The sequence below is a fragment of the Podarcis vaucheri genome (assembly GCF_965113315.1).
Source record: "Podarcis vaucheri genome assembly, chromosome: 13".
Taxonomy (NCBI): domain Eukaryota; kingdom Metazoa; phylum Chordata; class Lepidosauria; order Squamata; family Lacertidae; genus Podarcis; species Podarcis vaucheri.
This window is the reverse complement of record NC_138751.1, coordinates 24,474,475-24,496,452: the sequence shown is the minus strand read 5'-3', so window position 1 is coordinate 24,496,452 and position 21,978 is coordinate 24,474,475. Positions and strand designations below refer to the sequence as shown.

General features: G+C 42.2%; 1 protein-coding gene across 3 annotated transcripts; it reads left to right on the top strand.

Moving 5' to 3' along the window:
- Positions 1-1,007: 1,007 nt before the first annotated feature.
- Positions 1,008-15,318, top strand: LOC309516776 (butyrophilin subfamily 3 member A3-like). Of its 3 annotated transcripts, XM_082195621.1 has the most exons (11): positions 1,008-1,106; positions 1,724-1,813; positions 3,024-3,129; positions 4,853-5,209; positions 5,989-6,102; positions 6,936-7,016; positions 7,555-7,594; positions 8,696-8,734; positions 11,161-11,204; positions 11,652-11,678; positions 12,793-12,927. In XM_082195621.1, exons 3-10 carry the CDS (start codon positions 3,045-3,047, stop codon positions 11,657-11,659), a joined length of 768 nt encoding a protein of 255 aa, XP_082051747.1. In that variant the 5' UTR covers positions 1,008-1,106; positions 1,724-1,813; positions 3,024-3,044; the 3' UTR covers positions 11,660-11,678; positions 12,793-12,927. The 3 variants fall into 3 exon arrangements, with proteins under 3 accessions (XP_082051747.1, XP_082051746.1, XP_082051748.1); XM_082195620.1 differs by lacking the exon at positions 11,652-11,678 and having other exon boundaries at positions 12,793-15,318; XM_082195622.1 differs by lacking the exon at positions 12,793-12,927 and having other exon boundaries at positions 11,652-11,706.
- Positions 15,319-21,978: the final 6,660 nt, after the last annotated feature.

Below are 21,978 nucleotides of genomic sequence, written 5' to 3'. Positions count from 1 at the left end.
CAAGAAGGTGAATTGCCTGATTAAGGACTTTGTTTGGGGTACATTCCTCATGGCAGGATCCACGTTGATCTTCCCCACCATTTTTCAGGATGATGGGATCCACCTGTCCAAGGCAGGCTGTGGGTTATTTCTTGAGGATCTGCAGAGGGCTGTTTTTGAATTTTGGTTTTATTTATAGAAGACATGAACTGGATGGAGTGATGGGGTGATCAAATGAGGTCATATTGGGTTAAAGGCACTCTTGGCCAGCCTACACTTTTTAGGTATCATTGGTGGTACTCTTATTATTGGCTTGCATGCTGAGGTGAACATCAGCACAGCAGGGCCACAGGACACTGGGCATGTTCATATACACAAGGTGCTCAGAGCAAGGCTTCTTTGCAATGCCTTTCTCCTCTACGACCTCAGAGCAAGGCTTCCTTCCAATGATTTTCTCTTATATCAGCAGCGATGCCTGCAAACATGCCCCCATGAGTAGGGAAGATCTTGAACCCTCCAAATTAGGGCTCTGCCCTGCCCAGACTGCATGTTTTTTGTCCATTTGCTTCTTTTGCAGAACTTCTCTGCAGCAGTTGTCATTTTCTTTCTCTAGTTAAAACATTGTACTTGCAAATAGCATTGTCAGGAGGTACCCCCACCTGTGTCTTTACTAGCAGGAATTTCATAGTGAACCGAAGTTTTAAGTGATCTTAGCAGTAAGCAAACCCTACCTCTACAATACACCATTTATCATATTGGCAAGTTTTCTGCTCATGCAAACATTACGTTTTATTGCTGGGAGGTGGTTGCTCAACTGAAGCAGAAGAAATGTAGGGTAGCTACTTACACATCTCCAGAAAAGAGGCAAAAGAGGGCACATATTTGCATAAAATCAGCATGTGCTAACTCTGCCTGCAAGAGAAATGCTCTGCCAGTTTCAGCCCTTCCCCTAAATTAATCTGTAATTTTATCTGGTTTTTTTTTCTGGCCAAGGTTCAGCAGCACTGAACCTGCTCTCACCCTGCCAAGAATAGAAGCGAAACAAACACCAACCGCAGTTTGGTTTCTTGTAGTCAAGGACAGAGTGTTTTAATCACGATCATGATCTCTTCTAAATCCAGGAAAAGGTAACTTCTTCCTTGTATTTTTTTTAATTAATATTATTTTATTGTCAAAGGGTGTGACAGCATAGTTGCTTTTACGGATAATTCAAAGTGCATTTTCACAGTCAGCAAGTGGGATTTCTTCTCATGATCATCCCCTTGAGTTTTTTTTCACCGTTCACACAATGTAAGGACACAATACAGTCAAAATTATTGACCTAACATAACCCCCACTATTGTCAGCAGGAACATTAAGTGTATACTTGGATATTCTAACCTGAAATCAAATCGGATTAAAAATGTGATTAGATTATGTCCTAGTCTCAAATTACCTTTTCTGAATTTCTTAAGCAGTTTTATATATAATTTGCCTGTAGAAGAGAGAGAAGAAATGAAAGAGAGGATATGTGGAACAGATTTGAAGAACTTGAGCTACCTACAACTCTTCAGTGGGAGGAACTGAAACAGATACCAAAGGGGAGGGCTGTATTCACACACCCCACTTCCTCTGCATCTAGTACACTACCCCTACTGGTTGGGGAGGTGGTCTACACACAATGTTAGCCACTATCCATATCTATCCTGCATAAAATGCTGCATTTTAATGCATTTCACTCTTTCTCGTTTCTCTCTTTCCCCAGCAAAATACATAGAAGTTACGTTTGAGAAAGCATCCAGGAAGTAGTTATTTTCCCAATGGATGAATGTGCAGTTCTCAGTACTGGTGTGAGGTATGTGTACTTTGCAGAGGTTTGTATTACAGTATGTTTTCTAACGGCCAACAAGAACCAGACCTTTTAGTGCTCGCTTTCCCCCTAATGTGTATATTTTTGTACACAGATTTTGGCTGGAGAACTGCATCACAAGAGTCAGTGTGAATTTTGAAGGATCGCTGCGTTTCAGTTTGTGTGTCTTTTTAGCAAGTGCAGATTAAGTACATTCGCATTGAAATATGAACCAAACCAAATTTCTCTCCCATCCCTACCCAATACTATATAACAACAAAACAATCAGACTGAGGGAGGCAACCAACTACAAACCTAATCCCTGTAGGTTTATTTACTGCATGGTTTCAGGAAGACGGAAAATAAAAATGTATCCATTTCGCTTCAACTCTGGAAGCTGCCCTCCCTCTATAAACTGCAAAAAAAAAGCGCTTTACATGGCTCTTGCTCCAGACTGACTGGATTCCTAAGCAGCAGCAGCAGTCCTGTTAGAGGGCAGGACTGCTCTGCAAAATTTTGTTTAGGTCCCCATTTTTCATGTGGTAATGTCCTTTATTGTCACGGCAATACCTCAGAAAGTGAATGACAGGATTTCTTCTTCAAAACCCCTCAGAAAGTGCGTGACTGGATTTTTTCTTCAAAACCCCTCAGAAAGTGCATGACAGGATTTCTTCTTCAAAACCCCTCACCATCCATAACCTCCCTAGCTCGGAATGCCAGCAGATATTATTGTCGTTGATTTTGATACTTTTGTCATAATCATTATTTTACATTTCTCTTCACTCCCCCCGCCCCGCCCCGCCCCACTTGTACTTTACCCTATGGTCTGAGGTCAGATTTCAACAACGTAAAAATGCATTATGAAAAGTCAGTTAAAACATTTTACAGCCAGAAAAATAAGATCAGCCCCAAAAGCAAATATCTGAAGTGTCAAGGCCAAGGTAAAGAGACATGTCTTGTTGTGCATATTAGCAAGAAGGACTTCTAAATCCCTGCTTCATTGAATTTCCACATGGAAGTAGCTATTGACAAAAGGGAGTTTTTTTAACAAGCAAAAAAAAAACTTCACAGAATTAAAACATATTATTATCCTTGACTTTGACACCTGGATTGGTATTGATTTGTTGGGGTAGATGGGAATGTAACAGAGAGGGGCTTCAAAACACAAAGCATTTGCTCCTAATTATGTTTGTTGGTGCTGTTGCTCATATTTCAGATCAGAGCTGTCTAAAGAAGGATGGGGCTCTATAAACCTCAAGAAATTGTCCATCTCATACTTGGTTCTTTCTACATTGTAGTCCTGGCACTGATCCCTTCATCAGGTAAAAAGTGTAGAGAAGCAGCAGCAGCAAAATGTTATGTTGCCATGGACTTAGCCAAGAAGGACTTTTAGGCATGTTGTGACACAGAAATCAATGTGCGCATGCGGTTCTCATTGGTGGATCTTTGCAATTTCTCCTTTCCTACTTGACAGTGGAGAAGCCATAGCAGAATCTGGAAATGTGTCTGCCTCCATCTTGATTGTGCTCTCATTATACGACTGGTTCTCATGGGGAAACTAGGAGCTGCAGTGGCCCTGCAGAAAAGCTAATTAATTCTTTTTGCCTCCCTACATCTTACTCTCATTTCAAGTAGGAGTAAGCAATGAAATGTTCAAAGACAAGGTGGGGCAGTCACTGTTAAGCAGGAGGATGTCTCAGTAATAGATGAGGCTTTGGCGTGAGAAGACTTCAGTGAGCAAACTAGTTTTGTTTGATAGCAGCCTAACCTTATACAGTGGTACCTCGGGTTAAGAGGTTCTGGAGCTCTGCTCTTAACCTGAAACTGTTCTTAACCTGAAGCACCACTTTAGCTAATGGGGCCTCCTGCTGCTGCTGTGCCACCGCGACACGATTTCTGTTCTGAACCTGAAACAAAGTTCTTAACCCGAGGTGATATTTCTGGGTTAGTGGAGTCTGTAACCTGAAGCGTATGTAACCTGAAGTGTATGTAACCCAAGGTACCACTGTACTGAATTCAGACTACTGATCCATCTGCCTCAATATTGTCTGCACTGACTGGCAGCAGCTCTCCAGAATTTCAGACAGGGTTCTCTCCCAGCTCTACCTACCAATGCTGGGGGTTGGATCTCAGACCTGCATTCTCCACTATTGAGCTACACACACTCACTTCCTTCATACAGGTGATTTAAAGGCTTTTCCTGCTTCTATCATCTCAGCTACCTCTGCTGCTGAGGCTATAGACTTTTTAAGACCTTGACTGACAGACTGCAAGACCTCTTGAGAACTGAGATCAAGAGTAGTGGCTCACAAAGATCGTTGGGATCTTCCAGCTGGTTTGACAAAGGGTGCAAACAGGCCAAAAGCCAGCTGAAGAGAGTCTACTGTAAATACAGGAACTCTAATAATAAAAAATATTATTATTATTATTATTATTATTATTATTATTATTATTATTATTATTAAACAGGGCTGCCTTCAAATGTCCTCTAAAAGTCAGATAGTTGTTTATCTCCTTGACATCTCACAGGAGGGTGTTCCACAGGGCGGGCGCCACTACCAGGAAGGCCCTCTGCCTAGTTTCCTGTAACTTCACTTCTCGCAGTGAGGGAACCGCCAGAAGGCCCTCAGAGCTGGACCTCAGTGTCAAGGCTAAATGATGGTGGTGAAGACACTCCTTCAGGTATACAGGGCCGAGGCTGTTTAATTCATACCTTCCCCGATAGCGATAATCAGATAGTGTAGCCATCAGCAAATAACCTCAAAATGAACCTCAAAAATGGTATTCAGTGCAAGTGCACCAAAGGTCTGTAGACAAGTCTGGCCCATACATCCAGTGAGATCCTTGTAAAGGCTTCCTGTTCCTCTCAATCAGAATATTCCCCAATTTCACCGCTTACCTCCATGTACACAAAGTCATGTGGAGGGAAAATATTTGCCCCTTCTGTAAGGAATCCAAACCCCAAGATGTACCATTTGGGGAAACGTTTCAACCTCAGACATGGTGGTGCTGTTGTTGCCTTTAATATTTGTGATTCTTTTCCAGACCATTTTGAACTGAACTCTGCCCTATTTGTCATTGGGTATGTGGGGCAAGATGTCATCTTGCCATGCCAGAGCTCTTCTGGGGTTCTGCCACAAAATGTGGAAGTTCAGTGGAAAAAAACTGTAGATGACAACACGGAGAACATCTACCAGTTCACAGCTTTCACTGGCCAGGAAACATTTGGGCAAGGCTATGAGTCCAGGGCAGTGTTTGCCACAGAGGGACTGGACACTGGAAATGTTTCCTTGATGCTGAAAATGGCCCAAAAGTCTGATGAAGGAAGCTACAGCTGCATTGTCAAGACCAAAGACTGGGGTGCTCAGACCCAAACTGTTCTGGTGGTTGAATCTTCAAAAGGTATGAATCACAAAGTAGGACAGGCACAGAGGAAATAGCTCAGGCCTAACTTTCACATTTGTGGTGTAAAATTTAAAGCTACAGTAATCCCCAGAGGTGACCTCTCCTTCACAAAGGACAGTCCTATTTGAAGGCACCCTTTCTTTGAAAAGCTTCCCAGTCCAAGACTGGTTGACAGATGAAGAGGGAAAGAGGGAAAGCAGTGACCTTGAATCTGATCATTAACAGTTAGTGACTGCTCAGCAAACTGAGCAGGAACCTAGGTCATCTATTCACTAGGGTGAATTGGATACTATTTCTGATTAAATTCTAGCAGTTCCAAATTTGCATCTATGCTTATAAAGTGGCACAAAGTATTTTATCTTTTTTCATTGGTTCATGTGGGCATGGGAGGGGGGTAACAAAGGAAAACAGGCCCCCTTACAACTATATTTCCCACTACTCTCTTTGCGACATCATAATCTAATCAGCAAAGAAAGGACCTGGCTGAACTTCTTAATAATGTGTTACCCTAGTCCTCTCCATTGTCCTCCATGAGTTCCTGCTGCCACAACTGATACTGAGTCCCTGGATAGATAGCAATGACTCCAAAAATCTCGGAACTCAAGTGGTTCCATTTAAAATGGTTAACATTTTTAAAATATCTGCTGCCTGATCAATTAGGAACCTATTTTTAATTAATGGAAAGGTTTTCAGTTGATTAATCATACTGCCTGATTGTCTGACTATCATAGCATGTAAAAAGGCATCCCTTATTCTCTGCCATTTCTTTCTTTCAGGCAACAGTACCTCAGAGAATTATTGTTCCTGCACTGCCTTTTGGGTGATATTTGTCTTTTTTCTTCTCACTCTTCTTGCTCTTGCAGTCACTGTTTGGGCAGTCATACACAAAGGTACCGTATAAATCACTCTCTCTTACAGTGAATTCATGTGAGGAGTGGAGTGCAGACAGTGGGGCCAACTTGCATAAAATATTGGGGGGCCCAGGTAAACCCCTCTCCACATAATCGATCACAAGACGCAGTGTACACACACGATTTGCATGGCAATGCCCATCACTTTTTGGGGGGCAGCCCCCTCAAATATTTTATTGGGGGGCAAAGAGCCCTCAGACCTTAGGAGTTGGCTCCTATGAATGCAGATAAGACTGCAGCCAAAGCAGGGTCATTGAGACCCAAGAGAGATTTATCTACATTCTCCGAGTAATTACAAGGCAATGGTGGACCCTGGCTTTTCACATTTCAGTGGGCTCCCATGTAGGGACTTCATAGTTGTGTCACCTGCTGCAGTGCCCCAGAAGCTCTGTGCCCAGTGTGGCCAAACCAGTCATGCTCCCCTAGATCTGCCTCTGCACAAGGTCTGCAGATGTACAAAAAAAAATCCAACAGAGGGTACAATCCCCCTCAAATGGCTTATAGAACAGATGACTAATCTGTGATTTTAACAGTACTGTAGCTGGATTACAATTCCCATCATCCCTGATGATGCTGGCTGAGGCTAGAGTCCAGCAATATCTGAACAGGCACAAGAAGACTACCCCAATCCACAGATCCACTCTTACATCCTTGCCTTGGGACTTTTACTGTAGAGACCTACAGCTCTATATTCCGTAGTTGGTTGTAAATACAAAAATCCATTAGGGTACTCTATTCTGGTGGTGCCCTTAGATGCCAAGCTAAATTGGACCTCCTTGTGATTCCCCCCAACCCCTGCCCCACATCTCAAGGTGCCAGAGAAAAGGAAACTCTCTCACGGAATGAAGAGCAGAGTGTTAAAGAAGAAAAAGGGGAAATAAAGGAAGAAGAAGGTATGTCTTGTAAAATCTGTCTGCTTGTAAACAACCATTTGATCATCTGAAAACACAGCCACATGTTCAATTTTTGTATTTAAAAGGAGAAATATGAACCATCAAGATTACCCCTTTGCTAAACCAAGAGGCATTTTCTGCCAGCCTGTGCCCCACATTAAACCCGGGACATTATCTGGGGTGCGGGTAGGTGGTCCAAGCACCTCCCTGTAACTGATTTATGGGTTAGGGACTGAATAGAAACAATGCCCTGTGCTGAATGGAGACTTGATCAGCTCTGCTTGATCAGAGCGAAGTGGTGTGAAACAATGTCTCCAGAATCACACCATCAACCCCCTCCACACTTAAAGCAGGATGGTGCTTGTGTAGACGCAGGAACTATGGCACTCCTAATGGTATTTGTGGAAAGTCCCTCAGTCAGTCAAATCCCTGCTGTAGGCAGGCCACTCACCCCGAGAGACCTGGATCATTTCCTCTGTTAGGAGATTGGTGGGCCATATCGCTTAGAATGAAAATCATATGCATTTCTGTTTTTTAGGACTATTTCCAGAAAACAGAACATTGCAGGAAGAAAAATGGTATGCCTTATAAAATGTTTCCGCTTTCAAACAAGCATTTGATCCGATTAAAATATAACCCTATATTTCATTTCTCTTTTGTTTGTGACAAAACACGTTGTGTTCTGCATGGTTGTACTTTGAAACGCATGAAAACAAGGTAGACTTTCTTTCTTTTTAACCTTTATTAAGCTATTGCAGTGGTACAATAGGAGATTCCACAAAACAGAACACCAGAGAGAGAGAGAACCACTTGCCTGTTGAATAAAATAAATTGCCAATAAACATACTTTTAGTTATAATTAGCAGAATACAAGACAATGAGCTTGAGTGGTGGGAGGGAATCAGAAAGTTCTGCACACTTTGTATCATGCAGCATATTCAGATGGTCCTGTAAAGAACAGCCTGCACTCTTCTTATTTGTAATTATATGTGTAATGCTAAAAGCACATCTGGGGGGTGAGATTTGAACGTGGATATAACTCCATCTTCTCCTTTTATAAAATCTAGTTACGAGATTCTCACACTCTGGACTATTGAACTGGGGTGTTGTTTAGGGGGGTTTTGTTGCTGGGGAGGGACGTTTCGCTATTCATGGGGGGTTTTTGTATCCTTGTTTTGTATCTTATGATCGTTGATCTTGTGATAGTTGATCTTATGAAGAATTGTTCGGTTTGGTTTTATACTTGTTGATGTTCTATTAATTGTTTATGAATACCTTAGTTATGTTAGGAAACTGGTGTCTGGATTGAGAAATGTTACGTGAATGTCTTCCCCGGCCCATACTTTCCCCTGTGTTACTCCAGCCAGTAAATATCAGCATTATGAGCACGTACAAATAGCCCTTTCGGGGTTGCTTTTCTCTCTTTGGGGGGGGGGGTTCATGTCTAGTATTCTTGAATTCTTATGTTGTAGAAGTATAGGAGATTCAAAGACAGACTAGATGTCTGCCTGTCCTGTGTCTGCAGCTAATGATTGCTGTCAGCAGGGGAAGCAACCCTCTCTGTCAGGCAAATCCCTAACCCTAAGGGACCTGGCTCATTCTCTCTATTAGGGGATTGCAGGCCATATTGCTTAGAATGAAAACCATATGCTTTTCACTGTTTGCATTTCTCTTTTTAGTATGATTAAAAGAAAACAGAAAACTGCAGGAGGAAAAAGGTATGTCTTATAAAATGTTTCTGTTTTTAAACAACCATTTGATCCAATTAAAATTTAACCACATATTCCATTTCTCTTTCTTTGTGACAAAACACATGAAAGAAGTTGGTATTAGATTGGAGGGTTAAGGTGCACATTGGCAGGCATTCCGTTAGTTAGGGGCCTTAGATTAAGCCACAATGATGACACCAACACAGAGTTTTAAAGATCGCTGGGCCTGAAGGTTTTGTTCTTCCCTCAATCACCATCTGCCATTGCCTAGATTTCCCTCAGTTTTGTAGCTAGCCGTTGTCATTTTTGTATTAAAAAATAAACCATCAAGATTATCCCTGTGCTATGAAGCATTTTCTGCCAGTTTGAGCCAAACATTAAACACAGGACATTATCTGGGGTGGAGCGTTCCAAGCACTTCCCTGTAACTGATTTGTGGGTTAGGGGCTTATGTCAGAAACCTGGCTCTCCAGGACCCAGAAAATGAGGCAGGAGACGGGGTAGAAGAGGAGAGTCAGCCGGCAGAAGAGACAGGAAGCTGGTCTTTTCAAAATGACACCCCGTTTCTAGACCTGGCACTCCCTTATCAAAGGGAGGGGTGCTGGAAGAGAGCTCAGACGAAGACAGTCTGCCAAGGGGTCGGGTGACTCCGGAACCACTCTCTAGTGACAGTGATGGAGAACCAATTAACACGCTCAGTCCGAAGTCCCAAAGTTGGGCACACCTATACGAAGAACGTAAACACAGAGGCAGGTTTAAGAGGTTTTGGCACGGATCTTGTTGGAAACATAACCAGAAAGACTCAGATTCCAACATCTTTGATGTGTGGTGGATGTGTGCGAGAGCAGCTCTGTGAATATGCTTGTAAATAAAGCTCAATTGAACAGATAACCGTGCTTGCTGGACTGTTTGCTGCTAACAATCATTATAGCTGAATGGAAACACTGTCCCCTGCTGAATATAGCCTTGATCAACTCCTCTGTGACTCTCTGTTGGTAGTGAGAGAATAAGCTAAGTCTGATTGAGTGCCCCACTCCATGCACAGTTTCCACGGTGTTCTGTCTTTACTTATTAAGGACCGACACCCCAGTATCGCCTGCATCTTCTTATTCAGATCTCTTAACTGCCATGTAACTACTTTACTTGGACTTCCTTGTCCACTGCTCTGGTCCACAGCTGAGGCGACAAAAGAAACCCTGCAGCTGTTGCCATTTCTTTTTGGCTGGTCCTAATGAAAGTTTAGCCAAGTTGTAGATGTGGATGTTTCTTTTGATGCGCTAACAGAGTTACCTTTGTTTTTCACGTACCTTTTGGGTTTTGAATTAAATGTTAGATGATGTAATTCCTGCATGTATTCATTCTATTTCTATGCTGCTTTTCACTCCCATGAGTCACAAAGTGGCTTACAAACAATAACGTAATAGAACATCACAATCACAACATAAATCACATAAAATTTACAACTCATCAGTAAAACAACCACTTTCTATAACAACTAACAAAGCAACAAAATAACTAACAAAACAGATTAAACAGCAAAACCACAAAGAAGTCATAATCTAAAATTCACAAAGCATGACAGCACTCATAATCCACAAAACAATATTAACAACATTAACAAACAACAAAAGGAAACTAAGCACTGTTGAATTCATGCACACACACTGTCTCACCCCCCTTGACTCACAGGTTGGATCTAGATGCATCAAAGAAGCTTCAAGTTTTAGTTAAGGGCATTGTAAACTTTTAAATGAGAAATCAGCTTAGCAAAAACAGGACTCCACATCGCCATCTGGTGTCACAGTGTTATACTGCATATAGGTAAAGGTAAAGGTACCCCTGCCCGAACGGGCCAGTCTTGACAGACTCTGGGGTTTGTGCGCCCATCTCACTCAAGAGGCCGGGGGCCAGCGCTGTCCGGAGACACTTCCGGGTCACGTGGCCAGTGTGACAAAGCTGCATCTGGCGAGCCAGCGCAGCACACGGAACGCCGTTTACCTTCCCGCTGGTAAGCGGTACCTATTTATCTACTTGCACCCGGGGGTGCTTTCGAACTGCTAGGTTGGCAGGCGCTGGGACCGAGCAGCGGGAGCGCACCCCGCCGCGGGGATTCGAACCACCGACCTTTCGATCGGCAAGCCCTAGGCGCTGAGGCTTTTACCCACAGCGCCACCCGCGTCCCTATACTGCATATACTATGCATACAAATCGCTTTTTCTTTACCAATCTAGCTGAGTCTATAGTCTTCCAGTCAGTTCATCGAAAGACATATACAAATAACGCCTATACCACTCTGAATGGTATTTGGTTCTTTGTAGAAATCCCCCTGTCATATCTATGCCACTCACCTCAAGGGACCTGAATCATTCCTTCTATTAGGGGATTGGCGGGTGATATTACTTAGAATGAAAACCATATACATTTCTCTTTTTTAGGACTATAGTATTACAAGAAAACAGAAAATTGCAGGAAGAAAAAGGTATGCCTTATAAAATGTTTCTGCTTTTGAACAACTGATCCAATTAAAATATAGCCATATATTCCATTTCTCTTTGTTTGTGGCAAAACACATGAAAAGAGTAGGTATCAGTTTGGAGGGTTAAGGTGCTCAGTAGTGGGCATTCATTTAGCGAAGGGCCTTTGATTAAGCCACAGTGATGATACTGGCACAGAGTTTTAAAGATTACTTGGTCTGAGCATTTTGTTCTTCCCTTGATCACCACCTGCCACTACCTAGATTCCCCTCAGTTGTACAGCTTGCCTTCGTCATATTCAATATATATATATATCATCATTACCTCTGTGGTGTGTGGAGAAGTGCTGTGGGCCAGCTCGCTGGATAGCTTGTGCCAACATTGCTGGTTGTTATGTGAAAAGAACTACCGTACTTACTAAGAATTACTTTTCTTCATTCCTTTATTCACAGAGTTCTGAGAGGCCTGTTCCTTCAGATGTGAGAACAACATACTTTTTTCTTTGTTTTTTAACTTTATTGAGTATTTGCAGAGGTACATTGGGAGATACCACAAAATAGAACACCATAACAAAACAATACAAAAAATATGGGAAGAACCACTTGTCTGCTAAATAAAATAGTCAATAAACCAAACGCTCCAACTCCAGGGGGCTGAGGCTCTGTGAGTTCTCCCAATCTTTTTTTTAGGGGGCTTCCCCCCCTTCCACTGTTGAGGCCGAAGGTGGAGCCAGGCACGGAGCAAGCTTCATGTCAGGGCCCCCTCCATGTTCTTTGGAAGATGACGCTTCTGCAATAGACATACTTGTAAATATAAGTAGCACAGTATACAAGCAAAGACAATGGGCTTTAGTGGTGGGAGGGAATCAGAAAGTTCTGCACACCTTCTGCTGTGCCGCTTATTCAGATGATCCTGTAAAGCACAACCCAAATCTTCCTTTGTAATCATCCTTCCAATTCCAAAAGGATGTAATAAAGATCCAGGAAATGCTTTTACTTGCCATCAAAAGCTGCAAGTGAATTTGTTTTTGTTTTGTTTTTTAAAACAATGAAAATGGAGGAGATTCCTCTGTAGCACTGAAGAAAATGTCCAGATTCAAAAAAAACCCAACTATGTTAAATAGTGAAATAGTGAATTGCTGGATGCAGGTTGGTGCAATCTTACACTGGTACCTCGGGTGATATGCAACGGTACGCTGTACTGCCACCTCTTTCCCCCCAGCCACCATCTTGCCAGCGCCATTTGCCCTCCCACCCACTTGCTTGCTCCCATACACACCTTGCCCCTTCTGCCACCCCTGCCCTGCAGGAACGGCCTCCCAGAGGAACTTTGATGCAATCCTTTTACAATCTCAAAAGCGCCTTCCTCTGCTCTAGCGTATCCTTTTTCCAGTCAGCAGACACCTTCCTGGAAGGCACTTTGGAGATCGTGAGGAAATATGTCCCATTGACCTCCATGGGATTTACTTCTGAGTGAAAATTCCTAGGAATGGGATGTTGAATTGAAATTTCTATTTATCACATGGTACAATGGCAGCTTGTTGAACGTGGCGTCGTTGTCCAATTAATGAAATCCGTTTTCTTTACTTTACAGTTGACGTGGTCTTCGACCCAGAGTCAGCTCCCTCACAACCGGAAGTGTCCAGAGTTAGGAAAAGTGTTTCAGACACAGGAAATATTTCTAAGTTTTTTTACTACAGTGATATGTTAACCCTCCATACCTTCATTGTGGCAGCACACAGTTTTTCTGAAGACAAATATTACTGGGAAGTGGAAGTTGGACGAAAAGAAAATTGGGACTTAGGGGTTGCTTCTCATTCTGTTCATAGAAAAGGGAAGGCCAAACTGCGTCCTGAGAATGGCTACTGGGTCATAGGACTTGATGGTGGGAAAGATTACTGGGCTCAGACAAAGCCAAGGACCCATCTAGAAGTGACTGGAAATCTTACAAATATAGGAATGTTCCTAAATAAGGAGAAAAGTTCCAGAACCCTATCTTTTTATGACGTCCACACAAGAAGTAAATTGCACACTTTCTGTATCTCCTGTCCTGACAAGCTTTAGCTTGTCTTGTCCATGGGCCCTGTAACTGCAGAGATAGATCACTGGAAAAATCAATATTCCATTGTTTGAAGATAAGCAGATTGTTCAGAAAGATGAGAGGAGGGAGTGCCACACCTTAGTTCCATCAGCATCATGGATGAATAATTTTGCATATACTTCTCACAGATAAGTTCTCAAACCCCAATAGCAAAGCAAGTCTTGACTTGCCTCGATGAACCATAACATGTGATATTATCCATAAAGAATGTGCATTTCTTGTGAATCCTAACAGTTATTCATGGACAATTTACTTGAAAGATTCAATTTACTTGACAGAAAGACTTACCGGTATCCAACAAACATTGTAACTGGAGATTTTTATCCCAGTCTGTACAGTGGTACCTTGGTTCTTGAACTTAGTTCATTCCGGGAGTCCATTCGACTCCCAAAACCGTTTGAAAACCAAGCCGTAGCTTCCGATTGGCTGCAGGAGCTTCCTGCACTCAAGCGGAAGCCGCGTTGGACGTTCCACTTCCGAAAAACATTTGCAACCAGAATACTTACATCCAGGTTTGCAGCATTCGGGAGCAGATTTGTTCAACAACAAAGCCGTTCAAGAACCAAGATACCGCTGTATATGTTTTGGAAATTAAATTGTGTGTTTTTTAATTAATAATTTTTTATTAATTTTCAATTACAGTCCAATAACAGCCTCATTATAACAATACCAATTTATAATGCAATTATTAATGCCAATCGTTCAAATACCAAATTATATAATTTAGATAAAGTCCGTCCCCCCACGTGCTAGATGTGATGGTTGCATGGGTTTTTTTTACTTCTGCATTCAAAATCTTATTAATTCCAATTACATTCCAATCATAATAATAATTCTCATACAACAACTGCAATATTAATAACTTCTATTTGTGATGACACATTAAATGATCTATAAAACTACTAGTGAGGAACTCAAACTATATCCTATATCTTTTTCTGTGTGGCAATTATTCTGTCCATAGTGTTCTTTCCTGTCCTTGTAAGATGTTATGTCTTTCTTTCCCCCAGTTGTTGCTGTTATGCATCTTGTCTTGGGTGAAGCTGATATCCCACTGTTCCATAAATTTCTCATTTGCTCCTTCCCGTGCTTCATTGTTTTGCAACTTTAACAACAGCTGCAAGAGTCACTCTGTCCCAGTAAATATTACCCAGTAAATATTACCATTTTTCCTCTCAGCCTGGGAAGGAGAGCAGTCTGTCGAACTGCAAGGGACTCAGTAGAGAACCTTATCAGTTCTTTGGCAGTTTACAGACTCCTTTCATCCTTCCTCCCAACTGAAGATATATGAGCAATTATACTTCTAATTAAATTAAATTCCAAGTCCTCTAAGCGTTATTCAGTTCACTGAATAAAGGATGGGAAAGAGTCAGCTTTAAATTTCCATTGTATACCTTTTGCAAAATAGAGCTTCCCTCACTTTTTCCTTTTTTTGTGGTGGAAAGATACATAAATAGAGCAATTATGGGGTAAATGTAACTTATTCTTTGCTTTCGTTGCTTATATTAAATTGATGTTTTATTCGCTGATTTGCTGTTTTTAAAATGACATTTTGCAAGCTAATTTCACGGCCCTCTTGCTCCAAAAGATACATATATTTCATTCAAGGAAGTACATAAAGAATCTGGGAGAAGCTGGTAAGACAGACCTTCTTCTTAACACCCTGAAGAGCTATCGCCTATCAATATGGACAATACTAAACTACACACTCAAATAGTCTTGAGCTTCAATAAGACACTACCTAGGTGTATTTGGGCAGCTCCAAATTACAAACTAATTACAGTGGTACCTCAGGTTAAGTACTTAATTTGTTCCGGAGGTCCATTCTTAACCTGAAACTGTTCTTAACCTGAAGCACCACTTTAGCTAATGGGGCCTCCTGCTGCTGCCATGCCGCTGGAGCATGATTTCTGTTCTCATCCTGAAGCAAAGTTCTTAACCTGAAGCACTATTTCTGGGTTAGGGGAGTCTGTAACCTGAAGTGTATGTAACCTGAGGTACCACTGTATGTGGTTTATAAAACTTCATTGACAGTAATGTACAAAAAAATCAACACCTTCTTAAATGGGAAAGAACACTCCTTTCAATAATGTCTCTCGCCCCATCTGACTCCTGTGTTCTGTGATGGTTTGAAGGAGGAGCACAAACGAAGTGAATTTCTGAACATGCATAGGTTCCTTGATGGGTTACAGAGTCCTTCAAGATCAGGATTTTCAAATGTAGAAAAGTCTACACACAAAACTATATGTGTGTAGATTCCTCAGTCCATATTCTCAGTCCATGTTTAATGTTTTATTGTGTTTTTAATATGTGTTGGAAGCTGCCCAGAATGGCTGAGGCAACCCAACCAGATAGGTGGAGTATAAACAATGAAATGATGATGATGTTCTTCTTGTATTCCTTGGTCTTCATTTGAGTATGTTAGCCTACCTAACTACTGATTGGTGGTGCAGTGATATTAAAAGTGTGACAGTTACCTAAAGTACCAACCCCTCCCTCCACATGACCAGAAAGGTCACCAAGATTATCAAATAAGAATTTGCTGAAATCATCCAGCAGCATCCCAAAAGCAGGCCTTCTCCATAGTGAGTCCAGGGTTTGGGAGTCCAGGGTCTAAAATTACCTAAACAGCAGCACTGAAATTGTGAGATCAAATTTTGGCCACAATGAAAAGGCACTCTGTGCATGCTTGTTGTGACATTTCACAGAAGGAGTCTGGGCCAAAGATAAAAGAAGTGATGCTAAGTGGCTGAGCAACAATGGAGCTACGTGACCAAGACCAGCTGTGGCTGCAAGAGATTTTTTTAAAAAATAATAATAATAATACACTGCTAATGAGACCATGAGAGTTTTTTGCACCTTTACTTTGGAAAACGTCTCTGATGCAACACAGTATTTTCCATCTGACTTCTTTCCCATTTAGCAAATACTTGAAAGCCTGTCATTTTAAAACTTAAACACCAGAGGGAGCTAAACACATACAGCTTGTTGCAGAATTGATTTTTATTTTTTAACAAATCTGACTGTACTTCTCAGGAGGCAAGTACTGTCTATATGAAAACACATGTAACAGTCCAGAATTATTATTATTTTAAAGCGGGGAGTGGAATTTGGATCAAAGCCCAACAAAAGAGACTGTGTCTAATCCTTAACCTGCTTGCATCCCCTCGCTACAATTTCAAATGTGAAATTGCAGCAACACAGCAATGGCCCCATCTCATCCTTCAATTTATAACTTATTCATTCACTTTTTAAAAAGAGCAAGATCCCTATGCCCTCACAGGTGGTTTAGCAATCATGTCACCTCTGCTCAGGAGATAATAAAATTATTATTAATAACAATACTACTACTAATAATAATTAGTAACGCAGGTGGCGCTGTGGTCTAAACCACAGAGCCTAGGGCTTGCCAATCAGAAGGTCGGCGGTTCGAATTCCCGTGACAGGGTGAGCTCCCGTTGCTCAGTCCCTGCTCCTGCCAACCTAGCAGTTCAAAAGCACGTCAAAGTGCAAGTAGATAAATAGGTACCGCTCTGGTGGGAAGGTAAACGTTTCCGTGCACTGCTCTGGTTTGCCAGAAGCGGCTAAGTCATGCTGGCCACATTGGCCCAGAAATGGAAACAAGAGGAAGTACCGATGATACAAGATTGGAGATCGAAATTAACAGACTATGCGGAACTGGACAGATTGACTGGGAAAATAAGATATGTTCGAAACCAAAAGTTCATCGAAGATTGGGGAAAGTTTGTAGATTATCTGAAAAATGTATGTGATGTGCAAACAACACTAGTGGGGTTTCAAGAAGCACTGTAAAAGTATGAGATGTATTGTCAAAAAGAAATAGAAAGGGGAGAGTGTGTGTGTGTGTGTGTGTGTGTGTGTGTGTGTCATGCTGGCCACATGACCTGGAAGCTGTCTGTGGACAAAATGCCGGCTCCCTTGGCCTATAGAGTGAGATGAGCGCGCAACCTCAGAGTCGTCCGCAACTGGACTTAACAGTCAGGGGTCCCTTCACCATCACAGAGATTTGAAACTTCCTGGTTCCTTTAGTTAAATCTTTTTATTTTACTGTCCCAGGGAAGAAGCTCAGTTTTTCTTTTCCAACAGACATTCAACGTTCTGTGGTTACTACCCAGTCTTCATTGGGCTGTATGTGTTTGTTTCTCTGGGGGCGGCGGCTAAATAATAATAATATTTTTCCATACCTTGGGGTTCCCTAGAGCATATCAATACTTCTCTTTTGCTTCTTGGTGGCATCATTTTAGCTCCAACCCTGTTAGGACACACTACCTGAGTTTGATATTAGGAGTGATGAAGAAATCCAAGATTTTGGTATAGTCATGATTGCATACAGCATGCCCACCCAGAAACAAAAGGTAACAGCAAAGACACAAGACTGTGCCTTTCTAACTTAGTTCTTACTTCATGCAAGATGGAAGGCTGTTACCAAGAAGGAACATAGCCCACTATTAATGCTGCAAGCCAAACGTGGCGCTGAAGTTGGTTTTGATTTGTAGCCAGGAAACAAACAAACAACCATCAGATTTCCAGCCCAAATCCAGCCCTTAATCGGCTACAGAAACCTTGCGCTCCTTTAACTTAAATGCAGGCTTGCGGTCCTATTCAATGTTCAAAATCTAAACAAACAATTTACCGTAAATACAAAAAGAGATGCGAGTTCATGTCTATGCTACTATCGTTTGATGGGGAGGGATGGACGTTTCTACCCAATCACAGCAAACATCCGAAAGATCTGTAGATGTTCCCCGAGCAACTAAACCAGGAAATGGCCCCTGCGTGTCAGTCTACCCTTCCAAGTCTATGGCGATTTCATGTTCAGCCCCAAGGGCTTGTGGGAAGGCATCTCAGCCCCCACCCACCGAAGAAGTTAAAGAGCCTGCGCAGGTTTAAAGGCTCGCAGTAGCTGCAAGGCGCAAGCCACACAAACCCGCTTAAGCAGCTTGCTGAGCCAATAGGAGTGTGTGAAAGAGCACATTCAGAAACCACGGGGAGAAGCAATTGGAAGCAGCCAGTTTTGTGAAGGCAGCGTAGCCCCAAGGCACACACTTAGAGCTTTGTTTTTTAGCAAGGAATGCTGCACCAATGTATGAGGATAAAAGTCAAAAAAAGTATTTGCACCACCTTCTCTGCACATAGATTGCTGCACCCGGATAGCTTGCACACTTTGTCCTGCCTGGATTATTTACTGCTTTTCTGGGAAACTAACACAGATGACTGCCAAATTAAAGAAGTCCTAACTTTGTAATGTTCTTTATTATGCTCACTCACTCCGCTGTCCTGCAGATGTTCCTTATCCTTTCCATTACTCCCATTCTACTCTGGGCATTCTTTTGTTTCTAATCTCTTGCACATATTCACCTATTCCTCAGTTCCAACTGCAGTGGTACCTCTGGTTATGAATTTAATTCGTTCTGGAGGTCTGTTCTTAACCTGAAACTGTTCTTAACTAGAGGTGTGCTTTCGCTAATGGGGCCTCTTGCTGCCGCTGCACCACCGGCACACAATTTCTGTTCTCATCCTGAGGCAAAGTTCTCAACTCGAGGTAACTTCCAGGTTAGCGGAGTTTGTAACCTGAAGCGTTTGTAACCTGAAGCGTTTGTAACTTGAGGTACCACTGTATCTTCTTTTCTTGTTTGTCCCCCATCACACAGCTGTGTAACCCCATCTACTTCCACATCTCACAGAAAGAAGTTTCCTCCATCCCTACCCTTTAAAGATGGACTCTTGCAAAGATAAAGTTGAACACATTTAATACAGTAATGGCAACCAGCTGCCTCTAGGCATATTCGGCTTTAGAGCAATAAAATTTTTTTAAAGATATAAATCCAAACAGGAGGCATGCAAACAGCAGAAGAAACAGCAAGAGAAACTTGTGGTAGATCAGATGCTGGAACTTTGGGAGCAGGGAAACCTAGGTTCAAATCTGTACTTGTTGACTGGTCTTGAGCAAGTAGCTATTGAAATCCAGTATCCTGTTGAACAGTGCTGCATTTTGGCCATGGAGACCTCAGTTCAAAGCTTCACCCTGCCATGAAGGTCTTTGCATGACCTTGGGTCAATCAGGATCCTACAGGGTTGCTGTGCAGATGAGGAGCGGCAGGGAAGTCCCATGCATGCCACCCAAAATATGGGCTAAAAATGCAACATATACATTAACGGCCAACGCTCTATTTTATCTCATGGCTGTTCTGAAGATAAAAATGGGATAATCCTGGAGGAATGGTGCAATATACACATGATAAATAAATAAAACAAAGAAACAATTGAGGAGTTTAAAAAAGGAAGAACTACGTCCCTAGAACTACTGGGAGGCAGTGCCAAACTCAGCTAGGACTTTTTTATCAGCCTCAGGTATGCTGTTTTGGCGAGTGCACCTGTATCAAATTACACTCTGCAACTAGCTCTGGGCCCTTTGTTCTGTGCCAGTCTCTCTACACTCACCGGCATGCATATAAATATTTAGGAAATGGTAATGCTTGACAGCTGTTTAGTAATAAGGAAACAGACACTGCCTGCAGAATTAACCACAATAACACTTAATGGGCAGGGTGTATTTACAGCTTTTTTGGCAGGTGATTTTGAAGTATAGGAATGGTGCAGTAAACATTGGTAAGAGCTGGACTGTGCTTGTAATGCATATTCCTGTGCCTCAACAAGTCAAAAAAGAAACTTGTGTATGGTACCGGCACAACTTGCATTGAACGGCGAATAGTGCTGGCAATATCGTGTGTATGTAAATAAAAGGAAATTTTATTAGATTTTATTTATTTCAGTTTTGCAAAACTTCTTAGGAATTGAACAGGAGCTGGAAGTGAGCAGTGAGGTCACCAGGTTTGCTAACAAAGTTATTTAAGGTGGTGAAAATGCAAGGCAAACATGAAAAGCTCCAAACACAGATCTCTCCAAGCTGAGTGAATGGACAATAAAGCCAGATAAATGGCAAATGATGTTCAGTGTAAGTGCTGTGTGATCACACTGGGGCAAAAAGCAAACAGAAAATCCACCTCCCCCCCAATCTTAGTTTCGCATATATTGAACTGGCAGCGACTGATCAGGAAAGAAATCTTGGGACTGTTGTGACAAACAACTCCATGGAAATGGCAGTGTAATGTACAGCAGCCATGAGGATGGTGGATTCCACACTAGGAATTAATAGGAAAGGAACGGCAAAGAACATTGCCAATATCATACCAATCTTTGATGAGGCCACACATGGAACACTTATGTACAGTGCTGGTTGCCTCATCTCAAGAAGGATATTGTAAAAACTTACAGGGGGGAGAAAAGGAGAACCAAAGTGGGGGCTAGGCTGGAATACCTGCCCTACAAGGAAAGGCAAGAGCTGTGGGAGCTTGACTGGGGGTGGGGGAGTGGCAGGGTTCTTGTTGTAGTAAAGGATGGGAAACATGTATTCTCAGAGAGAGAGACTTGGCCCCATCTTTGTCAGTGTTCAGTCACCAGCCCAAGACTTTTCTGTCACCCAGGCCTCTGGTTAATTCATTTTGCCTCATGTGGTGGTGCTCATCTTTTAGTGAGGTGGGTAGGACTTGACTCTTATTTATTATTGGATGAGCATTTCATGTATATTGTTACTAGTGATTAAACCTTCTCTGGTTTTAAATTGTTTTTATATCCTGTATTTTACTGTTTTCAAGTCACTTTGAGACTTCATAGCAAAAAGGAAGTGTTAAATGAAATTAATGTTGATGATGCCCTGAACTACTTGGGAAACAGGGTAGAACATATCATTATTATTACTTTTACAGAGTCTCTGCTTGCAATTCACGGCGCAAAACTGGGATGGCAGGTGACAGCAGCACATTATGCTAGTGGAAAAACAAACGGGGGGGGTCAGCCTCCCAATTGGTCCATAAATGTTTTATCTTTGAACATGCAAAGAGGATCTTTCTTTCACCCACTGAACAACCACAGTTCTGATCGTTACATATTCTAAGACTTCCAGGTTTCCTAGTCAAACAAGAGTCCTGGCACCAGCAAACCAACTAATGGGCTTTGGCGGTTTTTGTGGCCTTTAACAATCCAACAGGTGATCCCGGCCTGCCCGCCCCCAAAACACATCAAGGAGATGAAACTTTATCTACTGCTAATGTCTGCACAGGAAGTCGCTATGAAAGGCAGAGCTGCATAGAGTCCACTTGAAAAGTTGGCAATTCTACCTGACGCTGCTCCTTTTAAAAAAAAGGCGTGTGGGAAAACAATTCCACTTAAAAGTTAGCTCCCAAACGATAGAATTTGCAGACTTTCTGAACTCGACTTGCACTGTATAAAACTATTGGTGCACGGAAGCAGGACATTCACTTGTTAGGCAGCAAACTTACAAAGCAAGCCCAAACAAGGAGGGTTGTTTTTTTGAGCAACTGCTTTGAGGCTGCGATCCTATTCACATTTACTGGGAATAAGACCCAAGGAGCTTAGAGGAACTTCCAAGTCGATATGCGCAAAACCGGAGCGCAGTTTGTTCCATACTGGTAAAAAAACAAAACAAAAAACCCAGTTGTAGCTTATCTGTTCTGTTTGGCTTTCTTTATCCATCAACACACACACACCGATTGTGTCCCCGTTACAGCCACCCCAACTCACCCTGAAAAGCTCTTGCATTCCCCAGCTGTGCAGCGGGAAAAGGAAGCCCCTACTTCC

Coding starts and splice junctions, on each gene's coding strand:
- LOC309516776 (XM_082195620.1), top strand. CDS start 3,045: ATGGGGCTCTATAAACCTCAAGAAATTGTCCATCTCATACTTGGTTCT. Junction 6,103..6,935: donor TTGGGCAGTCATACACAAAG/GTACCGTATAAA, acceptor CCACATCTCAAG/GTGCCAGAGAAAAGGAAACT. Junction 11,205..12,792: donor AAAATTGCAGGAAGAAAAAG/GTATGCCTTATA, acceptor TTTACTTTACAG/TTGACGTGGTCTTCGACCCA.